At 47.1% G+C, this 18,046-nt stretch overlaps 1 protein-coding gene across 5 annotated transcripts; it reads left to right on the top strand.

Annotated features, from left to right (window-relative positions):
* The first annotated feature begins 1,138 nt into the window (after positions 1–1,138).
* LOC309527262 (uncharacterized protein) lies at positions 1,139–15,908 on the top strand. Of its 5 annotated transcripts, XR_014217162.1 has the most exons (10): positions 1,139–1,473; positions 2,755–3,257; positions 3,464–3,590; positions 4,576–4,658; positions 5,265–5,540; positions 6,529–6,625; positions 8,263–8,345; positions 8,844–8,970; positions 10,383–14,225; positions 15,148–15,907. XR_014217162.1 is itself a non-coding variant. In XM_082213921.1 (8 exons), exons 1-8 carry the CDS (start codon positions 2,934–2,936, stop codon positions 12,341–12,343), a joined length of 3,078 nt encoding a protein of 1,025 aa, XP_082070047.1. In that variant the 5' UTR covers positions 2,586–2,933; the 3' UTR covers positions 12,344–14,334. The 5 variants fall into 5 exon arrangements, 1 of the variants encoding a protein (XP_082070047.1); XR_014217159.1 differs by lacking the exon at positions 1,139–1,473 and having other exon boundaries at positions 2,586–3,257; positions 5,310–5,540; positions 15,148–15,908; XR_014217160.1 differs by lacking the exon at positions 1,139–1,473 and having other exon boundaries at positions 2,586–3,257; positions 10,386–14,225; positions 15,148–15,908.
* Positions 15,909–18,046: the final 2,138 nt, after the last annotated feature.

The raw sequence follows: 18,046 nt of genomic DNA, 5'->3' as shown, positions 1-18,046 counted from the left end.
CAAGGGAAGTAATAGTGCCAGTGGCGTAGCATGGGGGGTGCAGGGGGGGGCCAGCCACACCGGGTGCAACATGGGGGGGGGCGGTCGCACTTTCAGCTCTCTGCCCCTACCTGGCTCACTCACTCTCTCTCATTGCAGTGCTGGCTGTGCGAATCTGATCCGAGCCGCTGGGTTGCCGCCCACTGTGGAGGGGGTGGGTGCCAGGCGTGCAGTGCGGAGAGAGAGGGAGGGACTATCTGGGGGAGGAACAGTGCAGCGGCCGCCCAGCGCAGCGCTGAGCGCGGGAGAGAACCAGACCAGACCAGCCCAGGCAGCAGCAAGAAGAAGCTGGCAGCGGTGGCAGGTTAGGGGTTAGGGGGGCACAAATTACTTGCCTTGCCCCGGGTTAGGGGGCGCAAATTACTTGCCTTGCCCCGGGTGCTGACAACCCACGCTACGCCTTTCCCTTCCTCCCCCACAACAAACACTCTGTGAGGTGAGTGGGGCTGAGAGACTTCAAAGAAGTGTGACTGGCCCAAGGTCACCCAGCAGCTGCATGTGGAGGAGCGGGGACGCAAACCCGGTTCACCAGATTACGATTCTACCGCTCTTAACCACTACACCACACTGGCAATGTGGCAATGAGTGGGGCAAGGTCATCCAGTGAGCGTATTGACTGGGTGGAGATTTGAACTCTGGTCTCCTGTGTCCTAATCTGACACTCCAACAACACTGGCTGACTCTCTTATTGTTATAATAATAATAATTTATTATTTATACTGTGCCCATCTGGCCGGGTTTCACCGGCCACTCTGGGCGGCACCTAGCAGAGTATTAAAAACACAATAAAACATCAAACATTAAAAACTTCCCTAAACAGGGCTGCCTTCCGATTTCTTCTAAAAGTCAGATAGTTTTTTTATTTCTTTGACATCTGATGGGAGCACATCCCCTACATCTGCATGTTATGAGCTAAGAGTGACAGATGCACTGGGTTACCATATGCAATAAATCATCATCATCTAGCCTCCAAAGCAAGTGGGTGGAGGGCTGCTGTCACCTCTTATCCCAAGTCTACGTTGGAGTCCTCTGAAACTGTGAGTCCAAGACACACACACACACACACACACACACGAAAAAAGAGAGAGATCAGAAGCCCTGCTTCTTGAGGGGAGGGGGGAAGGAAAGAAAAAGCTTGAAAACCAGCCCCTTCCCGACCAACCAACCTCCTAATTCCTCCCTATTAGCCTCCTCTTTTTGAGTGACTTGTGGGGGCGTTGACCCTGGCAGCCTGGGCTTCGAAGGGTTAAAGCGAACGCGACCCGCTTCCTAGAGAGGAAAGGAATGTGTGCGTGGGGGGGGGGCGAGTCCTCCAGAGCTACGGTAAGTCCCCTCCTCCCCCAAGCTCTCCCCTTGATGCGATTCCTTCGGAGCAGAAGCGAGCGGCTGGTTCTTTCGCGCGATCGCTGCCTCGGCGGCCCCTTCTGAGCTCCGGTGAGCCCCCCACCGGCTTTGTGCATTTGGGGGGAAGGCGATCCCCAGGGGAGGAAGGTGCACAGGAGGGGCTGCAAGGTGGGACCGGGAAGAGGGGGCTTAGAAGACCCCCTGGGAAGCGGTGGGGAGGGGGCCAAGAGCTCAGCCCATCTGTCGTGGGTGTTCGAGCTGAGATTCCTGCCTTGCATTTCAGGGGGTTGGGCTAGATGACCCCGGGGTCCCTTCCGACTCTACAATGCCACGATTCTGCGATGGAGAGGATGGGCGGGTTAATGGGGCTTTATCCCCATTTCGTTAAACCCATAGGGAGACACAGGGCTGCAGACATGGGGTTCACACGTACTGGGCAGGGTGGTGGGGATGGGCTTTTAGCTTTCTTTAAATATTTTTTATTAAAAACAACAACCCAGTATGCCAATCAGACATTTGCAAAGGCAGAGGCAGCTGTCTAAGGCTTCTGCAGGAAGCAAGGTTGCTAAGCGTGCCTCGTTCTCTGTTGCTAAGCAGACGGGTATGTGGACTGAGTCTGGACAGAGGGGAAAAGAGAAAGAGCAGAAAAAGCTCCTTGTTGAGGGCTAGCCTGGTGCTGGACAGGGGAGGGTGGAGCCCATACAATTTTGTTCTTATATGCCTTTATAGTATAAAATGCAACTGTCTGAAATAAATGGGGAATTGGTGATGTTTCAATGCCCTGGTTCTCTTTTCCCCCATTGCTGGTGTGCTTTTAATTAGTAATTTACTTATTAATATACAGCAACCCTGAAACAAATTTATGAAACCCATACTGCAGCTACAGCCAGTTAAATTTCCTATAGGCTCTGATTCTGAAATTAATATAGTAAGCCTTATTTATCCTAAATGTTTTCCCACTCAATAAATAAAAAAAGCAATCTAGTAAACAGGGAGAAGGTTTGGAGGTTTGGGAATCAAAATCAATCATAGCTGTGGTTCTCAAACTTTTTCCCGCATGGAACACTTGAAAATCACCGAGGGTCTTGGTGGACCCCACTTAATGCTTTTTTCTGTCTGCTGCAACCACTGCAGTGAGCAGCTCTGGGTGCTGAATGGTTTTAATTTGTATATCAATTGCTTCTTTTCATTCCTTTTTTAAGTGTATTGTATTACTGTACTGAAAGTCAATAAATTTCTGTAGAATTCAAATTGCAATGAAAGAAAATGCAAGGTCCCCAAGTGTCTTAAAGCAGTCTGGTTTCTCAGGGAAAATCTTTCTGTCCTGACGGTGTGATAATAAAATCATCTGGGAATGGCTTGATTTTTCAGGACTTGGTAGCACCTTCAGCTAGGGCAGAAGTGGGAAGAGTCCCTTGGGGTCAATTGGAGAGTCTTCCTTGGAACACAGATGAAACAAGATGGAAGAGGAAGACTCTGTCGTTCTTGAAGACGGTAGAGGCCCATAGACAATCCAGGTTGGGAGCAGTGGGGACTTCTGGGAAAGAACAATGCAGAAGATTCTGGAAGAGGAGGACACCCTCAGCTCATATTTACAGCTCCCCGTTGGGCATTTCAACCACACAGAAGCCAAGGGGCCCCGAGAGATTTGCAGCCGACTCCACCGTCTTTGCTGCGAATGGCTGAAGCCAGAGCAACACACGAAGAATGAGCTGTTGGATCTGGTGGTCCTGGAGCAATTCCTGGCTGTCCTCCCCCCGGAGACGGAGAACTGGGTGAGGGAATACGGAGCGGAGACCAGTTCCCAGGCGGTGGCCCTGGCCGAAGGTTTCCTCCTGAGTCAAGCAGAGGAAAAGAAGCAGGAAGAGCCGCAGGTGAGAGAGAGTTTCATCCTAATAATTTCAGCGGGGTCAAAATTGGAAGGGGGGAAATCTTAAAACAGCCTGTAATTAAACCTTTTTTTAAAAAATAGAAATAATTCACAGCACCATGCCCCAGATTCCCCAAGGCCTTTTTTCTCTGTTGTGCCTTTTCTAATCCTTCACCTCATTGACTGACTTCAATCTCCTCATCGTTTCAGGTAAAAGGTGTGTTTGCCGAACCAACCACTGACCTCCCTGCAGCAGAGAGAGCTTTGTCAGACGCCAAGCAGTGTTTCCTGCGAAGGAGGAACATTCAGGGGAGCTGGGGAGCTGCAGCCTCACTCAGTAAGAATTAACTGCATCTCCCACGGGACGCTTTTATGTTCTCGTGAACCATTCAGAGGGAGGCCCCCTTTCCGTAGCCTAAAGGTAAAGGGACCCCTGACCATTAGGTCCAGTCGTGGCCGACTTTGGGGTTGCGGCGCTCATCTCACTTTATTAGCCAAGGGATCCGGTGTACAGCTTTAGGGTCATGTGGCCAGCATGACTAAGCTGCTTCTGGCGAACCAGAGCAGCACATGGAAGCGCCATTTACCTTCCTGCCAGAGCGGTACCTATTTATCTACTTGCACTTTGACGTGCTTTTGAACTGCTAGGTTGGCAGGCGCTGGGACCGAACGACGGGAGCTCACCCCATCGCGGGGATTTGAACCACCGACCTTCTGATCGGCAAGCCCTAGGCTCTGTGGTTTAACCCAGCCTTATCCACAGTTAAAAAATGAATCTATTTTCAATACTTGAGCACTTACACGAGTGCTTGGGTTTCTGGCTGAGAACCCAAATAGGGAGAATTGCAGTTTCCCACAAATGAAGCGCACAATGTTTAGAAGCATCCCAAATACAGTGGTACCTTGGTTCTCGAACTTAATCTGTGCTGGGAGTCCGTTTGATTCCTGAAACCGTTCAAAAACCAAGGCGTGACTTCTGATTGGCTGCAGGACCTGCACTCAAGCAGAAGCTGTGTTGGACGTTTGGCTTCCGAAAAACGTTTGCAAACACTTCCTTCCGGGTTTGCGGCATTCGGGAGCTGATTTGTTCAGCAGCTAAGCCGTTCAGGAACCAAGGTACGACTTAGTGCGATGAAGGAGATTACATTTTTGTAATGTCAGCATGTACGTAAAACATGCGCCACTCAACCTGTATCTGGTTAGGAGCATTCAGAATGTCTAAGACAGATGCACCATTTTCTAATGTCAACTTGTACTTGGAGATGTGTCCTTCTGTTGGACAAGCAGTTGCTATTGGCTTCCCACCATTTTGCCTCTCGCAGGTGATGAAATGAAACCGGCAAGAGCTTCTTGGCTGTCTCCTCTTTGTGGTGAAGGGGAAGCAGGAGCTGTGGAACCAGATCAGGTAAGGGGGAAGAAGGTTCATTGAGGAAAAGAGAGGCTGGGTGTCATCCTATTATTATTATTGTTGTTGTTGTTGTTATTTATTTTATACCTCCCTATACCCAAGGGTCTCAGGGTGGTTCGCAAAATAAAATCAAGATATAAAATAAAAAAACCTACTAAAAATAAAAGCAACCCAATAGCCCCCCCCCAAAAAAAAAACACATTTTAAAAGGGCATAGGATGTAAATCGGATCAACCAAAGGCCTAGTTAAAAAGGAACTTTTCTGCCTGGCACCTAAAGGTGTATAATGAAGGCGCCAGGCGAACTTCCCTGGGAGAGCATTCCACAGACAGGGAGCCACTACGGAGAAGGCCTTGTTCTCGTGTTGCCACTTTCCGGATCTCTCAAGGAGGGGGCACACGAAGGCTCTGTCGACTGCTCACCTTCTTGGATCTGAACAAATGAATCTCATTTTCTTTGCATCTGTCAAAGCTGCCTACTGGAGGGGCTGCGGAGGCCACTTAAGAGTGCAACTCAAAATTTTCCTTGTGTAGTCTTTTGTATTCTAGTAAAACAAAATCATTATGAGCTGCCTAAAAAAGCAACTACCTCCCTGCCTTTCAGGGTCGAAAGTCTTTTGAGGATGTAGCTGTATATTTCGCCAAAAAGGGCCCCCATGAAGTTTGCAGCCGACTCCGCCATCTCTGCCGTCAGTGGCTGAAGCCAGAGGGTCACACCAAGACTCAGATCCTGGACCTAGTGATCCTGAAGCAGCTCTTGGCTGTCCTCCCTCTGGAGATGGAGAGCTGGGTGAGGGAATGTGGTGCAGAGACCACTTCCCAAGCGGTGGCCCTGGCCGAAGGTTTCCTTCTGAGCCGGGCAGAGGACAGGAAGCAGCAGGTGAGAGAGAGTTTCATCCTGGCATTTCCAAAGGGCTCAGAATCGGGGGCAGGATTTTAAAGCCCTGTGTATTTGCCACACTTTTCCTGGATATCACTCACAAAGGAATGTCCCAAACTCGCCAAGACCTTTCCTGTCTTTGAAATCCTCACTGGGCCAGATTGCTAATATCCTTGGTAATATCTCTACTTTTTTTTTTTTACCCTTGGCCCTAATTCTTTAGATGCCCATACGGAATCTGTTCTGCTTGCGGAATTTTTCACAAAGGAATAATAAGTAAATTGGCGTTCCATCAGATGTTTAAGTCTCCATAGATCTAGTAGATTTATGTTTATGACCATATCAGAAAAGGAATTGGATAATTTCGCTTCCTTTGTTTCGGTTTTACGTATTGTCCTGTCAAACACTTAACAATGTTACTCCATTTAGATCTCCCATTAATATTATTTTGCCATTGTATTGTTCAAACATAAATTCCTCTAAGTTGTTTTTTTAAAAATCCAATTTTCTTTCATTGGGTGCATATATTCCTACGATTAAGAAACGTTCCCCTTCCCAATTAATTTCCACTGCTATTATTCTCCCCCACCCTCATCCTTTAATCTTTGCTTAGGTTCCAATTTCTGGTTAATACAAAACTACACCCCTTTCCCCCCTAATATCTGATGAAATGAATTCTTGGCCCCAACCCTTTGTTTACTATTAAACGTTTGTCTTGTCTCTAAAGGGGAGATCATTCCATCAGGCAAGCAGAAATGTTTGTGCTGATGGAACAAACACCTTATATAGAGGGATCTGGCTACTTCTGTTTCAGTGTATCTGAAGAAGTGTGCATGCACACGAAAGCTCATACCAAGAACTAACTTAGTTGGTCTTTAAGGTGCTACTGGAAAGAATTTTTTTATTTTGACTATGGCAGACCAACACGGCTACCTATCTACTACAAACACCTTAGTGTTACTTTGAATTTCAACCTCTTTTATTTCAGATAAGGAGTTTGTCTGCAGAAGCGACCACTGACATAAGAGAAAGTCCCCTGCAAAGTGGTAACAATCAGGAGAGTGGTGGACATCCCATCTCATTGGGTAAATATTATTAAATTGATCTATCTATATTGATTATGTAAGAAATTCATGGGATCCTTTTGTACTCCCTTAAATCTTTGAGGGGGCAACACTTTCCCCCAGCGTTGTTTAATCATGGGAAGACTGTTGTCTCCAGCATTTTTCAAACTTCAAAAGATAGATGTATTTTAATTACTTGAGAACTTAATTCAGTCCTTGGATTTCTGGCCAAGCACTCAAGTTGGGAACACAAGTATTTGCACACAACTGAAATATACAATGTGGCATGGAGAAAACGGAAAGAGACAGGTTTTTCTCTCGTAACACTAGAACCTACAGATATTCAATAAAACAGAATGTTGGAATATTCAGTAAAGGTTATTTAAAAGTACTTCAACACGCAGCATATAGTTAAATGATAGACTGCATCAGTGAGGGCCACTGACTTGGGATATAATAATAATAATTTATTATTTATACCCCGCCCATCTGGCTGGGTTTCCCCAGCCACTCTGAGCGGCTCCCAGCAGAATATTTAAAAACAATAAAACATCAAACATTTAAAAATTTCCCTAAACAGGGCTGCCTTCAGATGTTTCTTTCCTTGACATCTGATGGGAGGGCGTTCTACAGGGCGGGCACCACCACCGAGAAGGCCCTCTGCCTGGTTCCCTGTAACTACTTGCAGGGAGGGAACCGCCAGAAGGCCCTCAGCTCTGGACCTCAGTGTCCGGGCAGAACGATGGGGGTGGAGACGCTCCTTCAGGTATACAGGACCGAGGCCATTTAGGGCTTGAAAGGTCAGCATCAACACTTTGAATTGTGCCCGGAAACATACTGGGAGGTCTTTCAGGACTGATGTTATATGGTCTCGGCAGCCGCTCCCAGTCACCAGTCTAGCAGCCGCATTCTGGATTAATTGTAGTTTCCGGGTCACCTTCAAAGAAAATAAGACAAATTCATGGATGACTAGGCTCTCATGGCTGCTAGCCATGTTGGCTATGCTCTGTCTTCATGTCAGAGGCCGTATGCTTCTCAACACTTGTTGCTGGAAGCCAAAGGAGGGAAGAGCTGATCTTGTGCTCAGATACTGCTTGGGGGTTTCTCACAGGCATCTGGTTGGCCACTGTAAGAACAGGATGCTGGACTAGATGGGCTATTGGCCTGATCCAGCAGGCTCTCCTTACGTTCTTAACAAGAGCCCTTTCTTACACTCTTAACATCCAAAATATGCACAGTGGTTGAAACGTTTTGTCATTCCAACATGTACAGTGGTGCCCCGCAAGATGAATGCCTCGCAAGACGGAAAACTCGCTAGACGAAAGAGTTTTCTGTTTTGGAGGTGCTTTGCAAAACGAATCTCCTATGGGCTTGCTTCGCAAGACGACAATGTCTTGCGAGTTCCTGCGGGGTTTTTTTCCTTCCCCCCCCCTTTTCCTAAGCCGCTTATCAGCTGATCCGATAAGCTGATAAGCCACTAAAAGCCGCTAATAGCGCTAATCCGTCAATGGGCTTGCTTCGCAAGACAAAAAAACTGCTAGACGAAGAGAATCACAGAACGGATTCTTTTCGTCTTGCGAGGCACCACTGTACTTGGATATGCATTGCTTAATATGGGAGGCAAACTACTGGCTTCCTACCAACTTCATCTCTCGCAGGTGATGAAATGGCGCTGGCAAGACCTGCTTGGCCATCTCCACTTGGCAACGGATGGGAAACGGCTGTTGTGAACCCAGATCAGGTAAGGGAACTCATCTCTAGGGGAACAGAAGCTACGTGCCGCTTGGGCACCTCTGCCTTCTGCTCATTTCCCTGGACCTCAACAAACCGATCACCTCGTTGCTCTGCAGGAGAATCCTCAGGAGTCTTCTGGAGTTTGGTGGTCAATAATCTTTTACGTTCTCTATAAAGAGGCAACCGTTTCCTTTTCTTTCAGAGAGGAGAGCCAGCGTGGTGTAGTGGCTAGGAGCGGGGGACTCATAATCTGGTGAACCAGGTTCGCTTCCCCGCTCCTCCACATGCAGCTGCTGGGTGACCTTGGGCCAGTCACACTTCTCTGAAGTCTCTCAGCCCCACTCGCCTCACAGAGTGTTTGTTGTCAGGGAGGAAGGGAAAGGAGATTGTGAGCAGCTTTGAGACTCCTTAAGGGGAGTGAAAGGCGGGATATCAAGTCCTAACTACTACTACTACTACTCTTCTTCTTCTTCTTCTTCTTCTTCTTCTTCTTCTTCTTCTTCAGGGTCCCGTGTCCTTTGAGGAGGTGGCGGTGTATTTCACAGAGGAGGAATGGGCTCTGCTGGATCCTGACCAGAGGGCGTTGCATAATGAAGTCATGGAGGAGAACTGTGGGATGGTAGTCTCTCTCAGTAAGGCTCCCAGTTTGTTTAGTTTATTATTATATGATTTATTATATAAGCAACTTAAATAACTTCAGTCAGGGTTTAGACCCAGCTATGGCCCAGCTTTGGTTGCCCTGTGTGGTGATTTACGTCTGGAGAGAGACAGGGGGAATGTTTCCTCATTAATTCTCCTCCATCTCTCAGCAGCCTCAGATACCATCAACCATGGTATCCTTCTAGAGTGGTGGTCACAGTGGGTTGCTCAGCTTTGCAGTGATTCCAGGTCTACTTGGATAGTCATTTCTAGAGGGTGATCTAGGGCAGTGTTCCCCAACCTTGGGCCTCCAGCTGTTTTTGGACTACAATTCCCATCATCCTTGACCACTGGTCTTGCTAGCAAGGGATGATGGGAGTTGTAGTCCAAAAACAGCTGGAGGCCCAAGGTTGGGGAACACTGATCTAGGGGACTGATCTTTGGTCCCCTGGAGTCTTCCTTGTGGGGTTATCCCCCATGCTGCTTAACACCCACATGAAACCTCTGAGTGTGCTTATCAGGGGTTTCGGAGTACATTGTCCACAATGTGGACACCCTTGACACACAGTCCTACTTCCCCTTTATACCTGCAGATGAGGCAGTGGACGTCTTGTGCTGGGCCATTGTCTTGCCTCACTAATGAACTGGATGAGAACCAATAAGATGGAGCTCAATCCAGATAAGACTGAGGCACTGTTACTGGGAGAGGTTCCCTAGACCGGATGGGTGGGAGACAGGCTGCTCTTGACGGGGTTACACACCCTCTGAAGGCAGGGTGGGAATGCAGGTTGTGGGTACTTCTGAATGCATTGCTCTGAATCACAGGGCCTCTCCTCATTTTTATCACACTTCTATCCCAACATTGCTCCAAGGGGTTCAGAATAGAGTGCATGGGGTTGTTTGGTGGTTTGAGTGGAGCTACTTAGAGAGGATGATCGCTGAGTACAGTAGACACTCGGGTTCTTCTTTGTGCGGGAGGCACGTTCGCAACCCACGCGTCACGATTCGGCGCTTCTGCGCATGTGCAAAGCGCGATTTAGCGCTTCTGCGCATGCGCAAGTGCCAAAACCCGGAAATAACCCACTCTGGTACTTCTGGGTTCGGCGCGGTGCGCAACCCGAAATCGCACAACCCGAAGCGTCTGTAACCTGAGGTATGACTGTACAATTCAGTGAACTTCATGTCTCAGCTGGGATCTGAATTTGGGTCTTTTGGATCTAATCCAATAATGCATAGGACACTGGGTGTCAGTCAAGGTATAAACAGAGGCAGATAAACAGATGGGAAGATTTACCTCCCAGCTAAGACTTTTCCATTTTTGCATTCTTCCATTATCAAAAGAATTGTGTGTGGTTGTCAAGATTTGAGGTTCCGTTGTCTTAAGAGTTCTGTTTCTTCTTTGCAGTAGGCTATGAATGGAAAACTGAGAATCAGGGAGAACTACCTGGGGTGTTTGCAGAAAGAGACACATGTATGAAGAGGGAGAAGCAGAGAAGGAAAACAGAAGGACAGAAGAGGAGGAATCATTCCCTTGCTTCTCAGGGCACAGACTCCAATGAAATCCCAGTCCAAGAAAAAACGCAAAACAGAAGAGAAACAATTACATGTTTTGTATGTTGGAGAAGTTTCCATTCTAAATCTAAACTTAAAACTCACTACAAAATCCACACAGGGGAGAAACCACACAAAAGCTTAGAATGCGTAAAGGGCTTGAATACAAGCACAAGCCTTGGTATTCATCAAAGGGTCCACACAGGGGAGAAACCTCATAAATGCTTGGAGTGTGGAAAGAACTTCTCTCAGAAGAGAAATCTGACAGCACACCACAGAATTCACACTGGAGAAAAACCATTTAATTGTTTGGAGTGTGGAAAGGCCTTCCGTCGGAGGACACATCTCACTGCTCATCAGAGAATTCACACAGGAGAGAAGCTGTATAGGTGCTTGGAATGTGGAAAGACCTTTAACAGAAGCGGAAGCTTCACTACTCATCTAATAATTCACGCAGGGGGGGAAACATACAAATGCTTGGAATGTGGAAAGAGCTTCTCTCAGAAGAGGAATCTCACTAACCATCACAGAATTCACCTAGGGGAGAAACCATACCAATGTTTGGAATGTGAAAAGCGCTTCTTCCGGAAGACACATCTCACTGCACATCAAAGAATTCACACAGGGGAGAAGCCATTTAAATGCTTGCAATGTGGAAAGAGCTTTTGTTGGAAGATCCATCTCACTTATCATCAAAGGATCCACACAAGGAAAACACCGCATAAATGCTTGGAGTGTGGAAAGAACTTTTCTCAGAATTCTCTCCTTGTTACCCATCAAAGGATCCATACAGGGGAGAAACCATTTAAATGCTCAGAGTGTGGAAAGAGCTTCTCTCAGAAGACAAATCTTGCTTCCCACCACAGAACTCACACAGGGGAGAAACCATATAAATGTTCAGAATGTGGAAAGAGCTTCTATCGAAGGACACATCTCACCACTCATCAGAGAACTCACACAGGGGAGAAACCATACAAATGTCTGGAATGTGGAAAGACCTTTAGTAGAAACAGAAGCCTAACACATCATCAAATAACTCACACAGGGGAGAAACCATACAAATGTTTGGAATGCGGAAAGAGCTTCTATTGGAAAATGCATCTTACTTATCATGAAAGAATTCACAGAAAGGATGCACCGCATAAATGCTTGGAGTGTGGAAAGATCTTTTGTCAAAATTCTGACCTCGTAACCCATCAAAGAATCCATACAGGGGAGAAACCATTTAAATGCTTGGAATGCGGAAAGAGCTTCTGTCAGAAGATAAATCTCAGTAATCATCGAAGAATTCACACGGGGGAGAAACCCTTTAAGTGCTTAGAATGTGGAAAGACCTTTAGTACAGGCACAAACCTCACCACTCATCAAATAATTCATACATGGGAGAAACCATTTAAATGTTTGGAGTGTGGAATGGCCTTTAAGAGAAACAGAGGCCTCAGTATTCATCAAAGGATCCACACAGGGGAGAAGCCACATAAATGCGTGGAGTGTGGAAAAAGCTTTCGCCACAGTTCTGCCCTTGTTAATCATCAGAGAATCCACACAGGAAAGAAACCATATAAATGCTTGGAGTGTGGAAAGAGTTTCTGTCAGAAGACACAGCTCACTGCTCATCAAAGAATTCACACAGGTGAGAAACCACATAAATGCATGGACTGTGGGAAGAACTTTTGTCGGAAGGAATCGCTTGCTGCTCATCAGAGAATTCACACTGGGGAGAAACCATTTAAGTGTTTGGTATGTGGAAAGAGCTTCACACGGAAGATAAGTCTCGTTTCTCATAAAAAAATCCACGCAGGAGAGAAACCATAAATTCTTGGGAGTGTACAAAATGCTTCAGTAATAAGAGACTGCTCTGCAAAGAATTCACTCAGAAGGGGAGCTAGAGAAATGATCAGAGTATGGAATGCGATTCTGTCACAGTTTAACTCCTATTTCAGATTGGAGTTGAGTTGGTGGGGGATGGGACCTGGCCTTGGCAGACTCCTAAGGGCCATTTGGAGATAAATACAGATTGGAAGACTGGATCCATTGTAGAATCTGAGAAGCCTGATGGAATGGCCTGAGATATAAATCCATTTATCAGCAATAGCAGTAGTATTATGTTACAAACTTGTAAAAACAAAGTAATTTCTACAAAGCCTCTCTAGGGATAGCATCCCACAAACGAGGAGCCACTGTTGAAAAGGCCTGTTCTCATGTTGCCACCCTCCAGACCTCTTGTGGGGAAGGGCCTCAGACAATGATTGCAGGGTTCAGGCTGGTTCATACAGGGAGAAGTGGTCCTTGGGGTATTACGGTCCTGGCCCATTTAAGGCTTTATAAGTCATAACCAGCACTTTGAATTGGGCCAAGAAACTAACTGGCAGCCAATGCAATCGGGCCAGGATTGACATTATATGCTCAAACTGTCTTGCCCCGGTGAGCAACCTGGCCGCTCAATTCTGCAGCAGTTCAAGTTTCCGAACCATTTTCAGAGGCAGCCCCATCTATAACACACTGCGGTAATCTAACCTAGAGGTTGCCAGAGCCTAGACTAAAGGTGTTAGGGTATCCCTGTCCAGATTGGGGCACAGCTGGGCCACCCACTGAAACTGATGGAAGATACTCCACGTCAAATGACAGCGTTTCTACAAAGCAATCTCTGTATAAGCCAAACCAGACCCTGCAATCATCTGAGGCTCAATTCAAAGTCGTCGTCATCATCATCATCAAACCTTTATTGGCATCGCATACAAACATTCAAAATAAATAGGCCAATGCGCCAATTCAGAGTGCTGGTTATGACTTACGGAGCCTTAAATGGCTCAGGGTCGTAATAACTCCAAGGACCACTTCTCCGTCTATGAACCAGCCTGAACCCTATGGTCATTGTCTGAGGCCCTTTTTCATATGCCCTCTCCACTAGAGGTCTGGATAGTGGCATCACGAGAGTAGGCCTTTTCTCCAGTGGTTTCCTGTTGTGGAATGCTCTCCCCGAGGAGGCCTGCCTGGCACCTTCGTTAAATATCCTTAGGCGCCAAGCAAAAACATTCCTGTTCACCCAGTCCTGTGGCTGATTAAACAATCTATGGCCTTTTAAATGTATCAGGGGTGGTGGTTATTGTGTTGTTGTTGTTGGTTGTGTATTTAATAAATAAAGATAATAATCAGTTGAAGTATTTTACAAATCAGTTCACAGTTTTGAGGCGTTTCGAAACGGTACAGATAAAATACAAAATATACAAATTGTAGACTGGAGGTTATCCAGCCCTTCAGTAAGGGAATGAACAAGGGCATTGGATTTCCAAAGCCACAATGCTGGCATCCGTCTGTCTCAGGAAACAATGGAGGAGTGCACCTTTTGGGATGAGGTCAAGCTGCCAGAAGGCTGCAGTGCCTGCTGTGGCTGTAGAGCTCGATGCAGAAGAGACATGTTTTGTTGCAGCTGGGGCAGATGAAGGTGTCCAGTCCAGTCTGGTGCTTGTGGTAGTCTCAGCAGTGCCCACATCAGCAAAGTGAAGTTGCCAGGTATGGGACCAGAGGATCCCTTGGTAATTGCCCCAAACCACCCAATATCTAAGCCAGTATTGCCTGCTTTGACTGGTAGCATCTCCAAGGCCTCGTGCCCAGCACATCCAAGCGCTTCTTCCAAGATCCTCTAACTGGAGAAGTCAGGGAGTCACCTTAGGGCCTGGTGACTCAAAATGACAAGGTCTCTTTATTTTATCTTCCCAAGTGAATTTTTATTGATTTCCTTACATATTCTTTTCCAACAAATTGTAATAACACCATACATTCCCTTTGACTCTGCCGAGTCACGACCCCCCTCCCTCCCCACAGCTGGTATATTTATCCTCTTTCCATCACACAAATCATTCTCAAATTAGTACTATTATACATTGGAGGTATTATGTCAATCCTGCTAGTGTCTTGACCTCTTTACAATTCTTCTTTAAATATTCAATAAATTTACTCTGGGGGATGCGGGTGGCGCTGTGGGTAAAAGCCTCAGCGCCTAGGGCTTGCCGATCGAAAGGTCGGCGGTTCGAATCCCCGCGGCGGGGTGCGCTCCCGCTGCTCGGTCCCAGCACCTGCCAACCTAGCAGTTCGAAAGCACCCCCGGGTGCAAGTAGATAAATAGGTACCGCTTACCAGCGGGAAGGTAAACGGCGTTCCGTGTGCTGCGCTGGCTCGCCAGATGCAGCTTTGTCACGCTGGCCACGTGACCCGGAAGTGTCTCCGGACAGTGCTGGCCCCCAGCCTCTTGAGTGAGATGGGCGCACAAACCCCAGAGTCTGTCAAGACTGGCCCGTTCGGGCAGGGGTACCTTTACCTTTACCTTTAAATTTACTCCAGTTATTTTGGTATCTTTGATCTCCCTGGTCCTGGATCCTCCCTGACAGTTTGGCAAGCTCTGCATATTCTGTCAACTTCGCCTGCCACTCCTGTATAGTTGGTATATCTTGCACTTTCCATCTTTGGGCCAGAAGGGTCCTCGCGGCGGCTGTAGCATACATGAACAAATTTTGATCTTCTATTTTAATTTCTGTTCCTATTAAGCCTAATAGACACGCTTCCGGTCTTTTGGGGAAAGTATATCTAAATATTTTTTTGAGTTCATTATAAATTATAAGGTCTCTTTATTTTATCATGCCGGTATCCTGCCATTGCTCCGGAAGAGAGTGGCAAGTGGTGGTTCTGTGGTTCTTCTGCAGAACAACCTTCTGAGGTACTGTAGGCTAGGCTGGGAGTGAGTGAGTGATTGCCCAAGTCCACCCAGTAAGCTTCATGTGTGAGCTGAGATCCGAACTCGGTTCTACAGGGACCCAATGCAACAGTCCACAGCAGAGGTGCCCAAACTTTCTACTCCCAGGGTCCACTTGAGATGGCTGAAAATTACTGAGGCCCACCAGTCACAAAATGGCGGCAGATGGAGGCGGATTTTTGGCATAATTTTTGAATCTGTTCCACTTTGGCTTCAGGCCTAGTCATGATACGGAAACTGCTTTGGTTGCCCCTGTTGACATTTCTCAGAAGTTGATTCCAGTATTCTTCTGGAGTGTCTCAGGGAGGTGGGGTTTTAGGGCACTGTGATTCTGTTCCTATCTCTGGGGCTATTTCCAAAAAGTGGTCATGGCACCTTTCTGGTTAGTGCCATAGGAGTGTCTCACAGGGCTCCATCCTGTCCCCCAACTAGAAGAAGCCTCTTGGAGCTATTATCTATATACAGGTTACACCAAGCCTTATCTCTCTGTTGCATCTGAATCAGGAAAGGTGTTAGACCAGTGCTTGGGGGCAGGAATGGGATGTATGTCCTGCTTGGACTGGTAGCTATATTCCCCCACTGTCCCACAAAAGAGAACCTTAGAATTGTAGAGTTGGCAGAGACCCAAAAGGTCTACTCTAAACCCTTCAATGAATCACAGCCATAGAATCGCTGACACCGCCTTTAGGGTCTACAATAGCTCCCAGTATGTTTCCGAGCACAATTCAAGTCTTGGTGCTGACCTTGAAAGCTCTAAATGGCCTCAGCCCTGAAACCTGAAATAGCATCTCCACCCCCATCGTTCTGCCTGGATACCGAGGTCCTCCTTTGAGGGTATTCTGGCAGTTCCCTCACTGAGAGAAGTGAGATTACAGGGAACCAGGCAGAGGGTCTTCTCAGTGGTGGCACCCGCCCTGTGGAACTCCCTCCCACCAGATGTCAAGGAGATAAAGAGCTGCACAACTTTTACAAGATATCTGAAGGCAGCCCTGTGTAGGGAAGCTTCTTAATGCTTAATGTTTTATATGGTTTTATATATGTTGGAAGCTGTCCAGAGTGTCTGGGGAAACCCAGTCTAGATGGGCATAGTACTATTATTATTATTATAATTATTATTGTTACGGAAAATCCGGGTGCGTATTTACCCTGCCACCCAGCCAGTCGGACCAAGTCCGTGGATTCTAGCGGAAGAAAAGGAAGCTCAGCCGGACGCAGGAGCAAAATGCGAAGATCCAAGTTTATTGCGCAATAGGTTCAAAGCGAGATTGAACCCCGAGAATGGGGCGACATAAACTTTTAAAAGTTCCCTCCAAGTCCCATAACACAGTGCGCGAAAACGTCATGAATACATTATAGGAAGGTTGGGTTTCACAAGTTACATCATGAATATGCTTTACACGTCATGAATACATTATGAAAAGGTGGGATTACATTAATTAGCATTTTCGGATGAGGGAGGGGGGATATGCAGAGCGGGAAAGATACATAGATACACATTTATTGAGTACCGGTGGCGGCAAGACAATGGGTCAGAGATATGCATCGTCTGCCACCTGGTATTGCCCGGGGAAAGGGCTGGGCAGGACGATCTGACGGGATTAAAGAGTTCCTGTGTACGTGACTTGCCGTCTCGAGGATTATGGAGTCGTGCAGCATCATGGAGTCCTGGGGAAACTGAGTCGAATGACACTAAGAGCAAGAAAATTGGAGCTGTGGTTGATTTTATATGAATTTTAAAAGGTTCTGATAACTTTCAACCTGTTCCGTAGTCTAGATCAAAAGCGGAAACAGAATGTATCCATTCTTGCAGAAATGGATACATTGTAACAAGGGTTTGACAGTTTTACGAGGTCTGGAGTTTCGGTTCTATTGTTCTCGCCGTGGGGGGCCGTCAGCAGCTCGTCAGGAGGTTAAATGAGGCGTGCAAGAGCTCCCTGAGCTAGCTCCTGCAGGACGAATGCATGGCTGTGATTGGCCAAAGCGCGGCCATAGGAATAAGCGGAGAAGGGAAACACTCGGTCTACTCATTCTAAGTATGGAGCGCAGACAGGCATAGGAAAGGATAGGGAATATACATATATTCGAGCTTATTTCGCTCGGGAGAAGGTCTGGGAAAAGTGTGGTGCTTGTGTAACGGTGAAGGGGGTTTGAGGATGGGTGTGCGATGGCACCCTTGAGGTCATCGCCTCGGACAGCCAAGGAGAAGGGGGGAAATAGGTCCCCCCCCCTCAGTCCGTATCATTATTATTTTGATTGATTGATTGATTGATTGATTACTAACCACTAGGTTAAATTGCTAAAGGGCTGGGAGATGTGTGTGTGTGTGTGTGTGTGTGTAGACCAAATTACATTCTCTCACACACACACACCCATATAGTTGTGACTAATTTGGTTTTTAATTCTGTGGTTTACATTTTTCTGACTAGTCTGGGACCACGTGGTGAAGAGCGGGTAACAAAAACAACAATAATTAAGGCACCCAACTCGAGGTGAGGTTGGAGTGGGCCTTCTACCTCGTTTATTTATACATTATATGTTTCTAGGCCGCTGTTTCATAAAATAGTTCAAGAGTAAGAGGCCAGGCTAGACTGGTCCACCAGCCGGGCTCTTCGCCGACGTCCCACAGGGTTCCTGCAGAGTGGCCTCCTAAGGGTTAAAACGACCTCAGCTGGATTCCTAGAGAGGAAGGTAAAAGGCGAGGCGGTCAGTCCTCCAGAGCGAAGGCCCCTCCCACCCAACTCTCCTTCCTGCCGGGACTCCCCCCCCCC

The sequence above is a fragment of the Podarcis vaucheri genome, assembly GCF_965113315.1.
Source record: "Podarcis vaucheri genome assembly, chromosome: 2".
Lineage (NCBI taxonomy): Eukaryota > Metazoa > Chordata > Lepidosauria > Squamata > Lacertidae > Podarcis > Podarcis vaucheri.
Note: the sequence above shows the minus strand (reverse complement) of the source record. Positions and strands in the feature narration are given on the sequence as shown.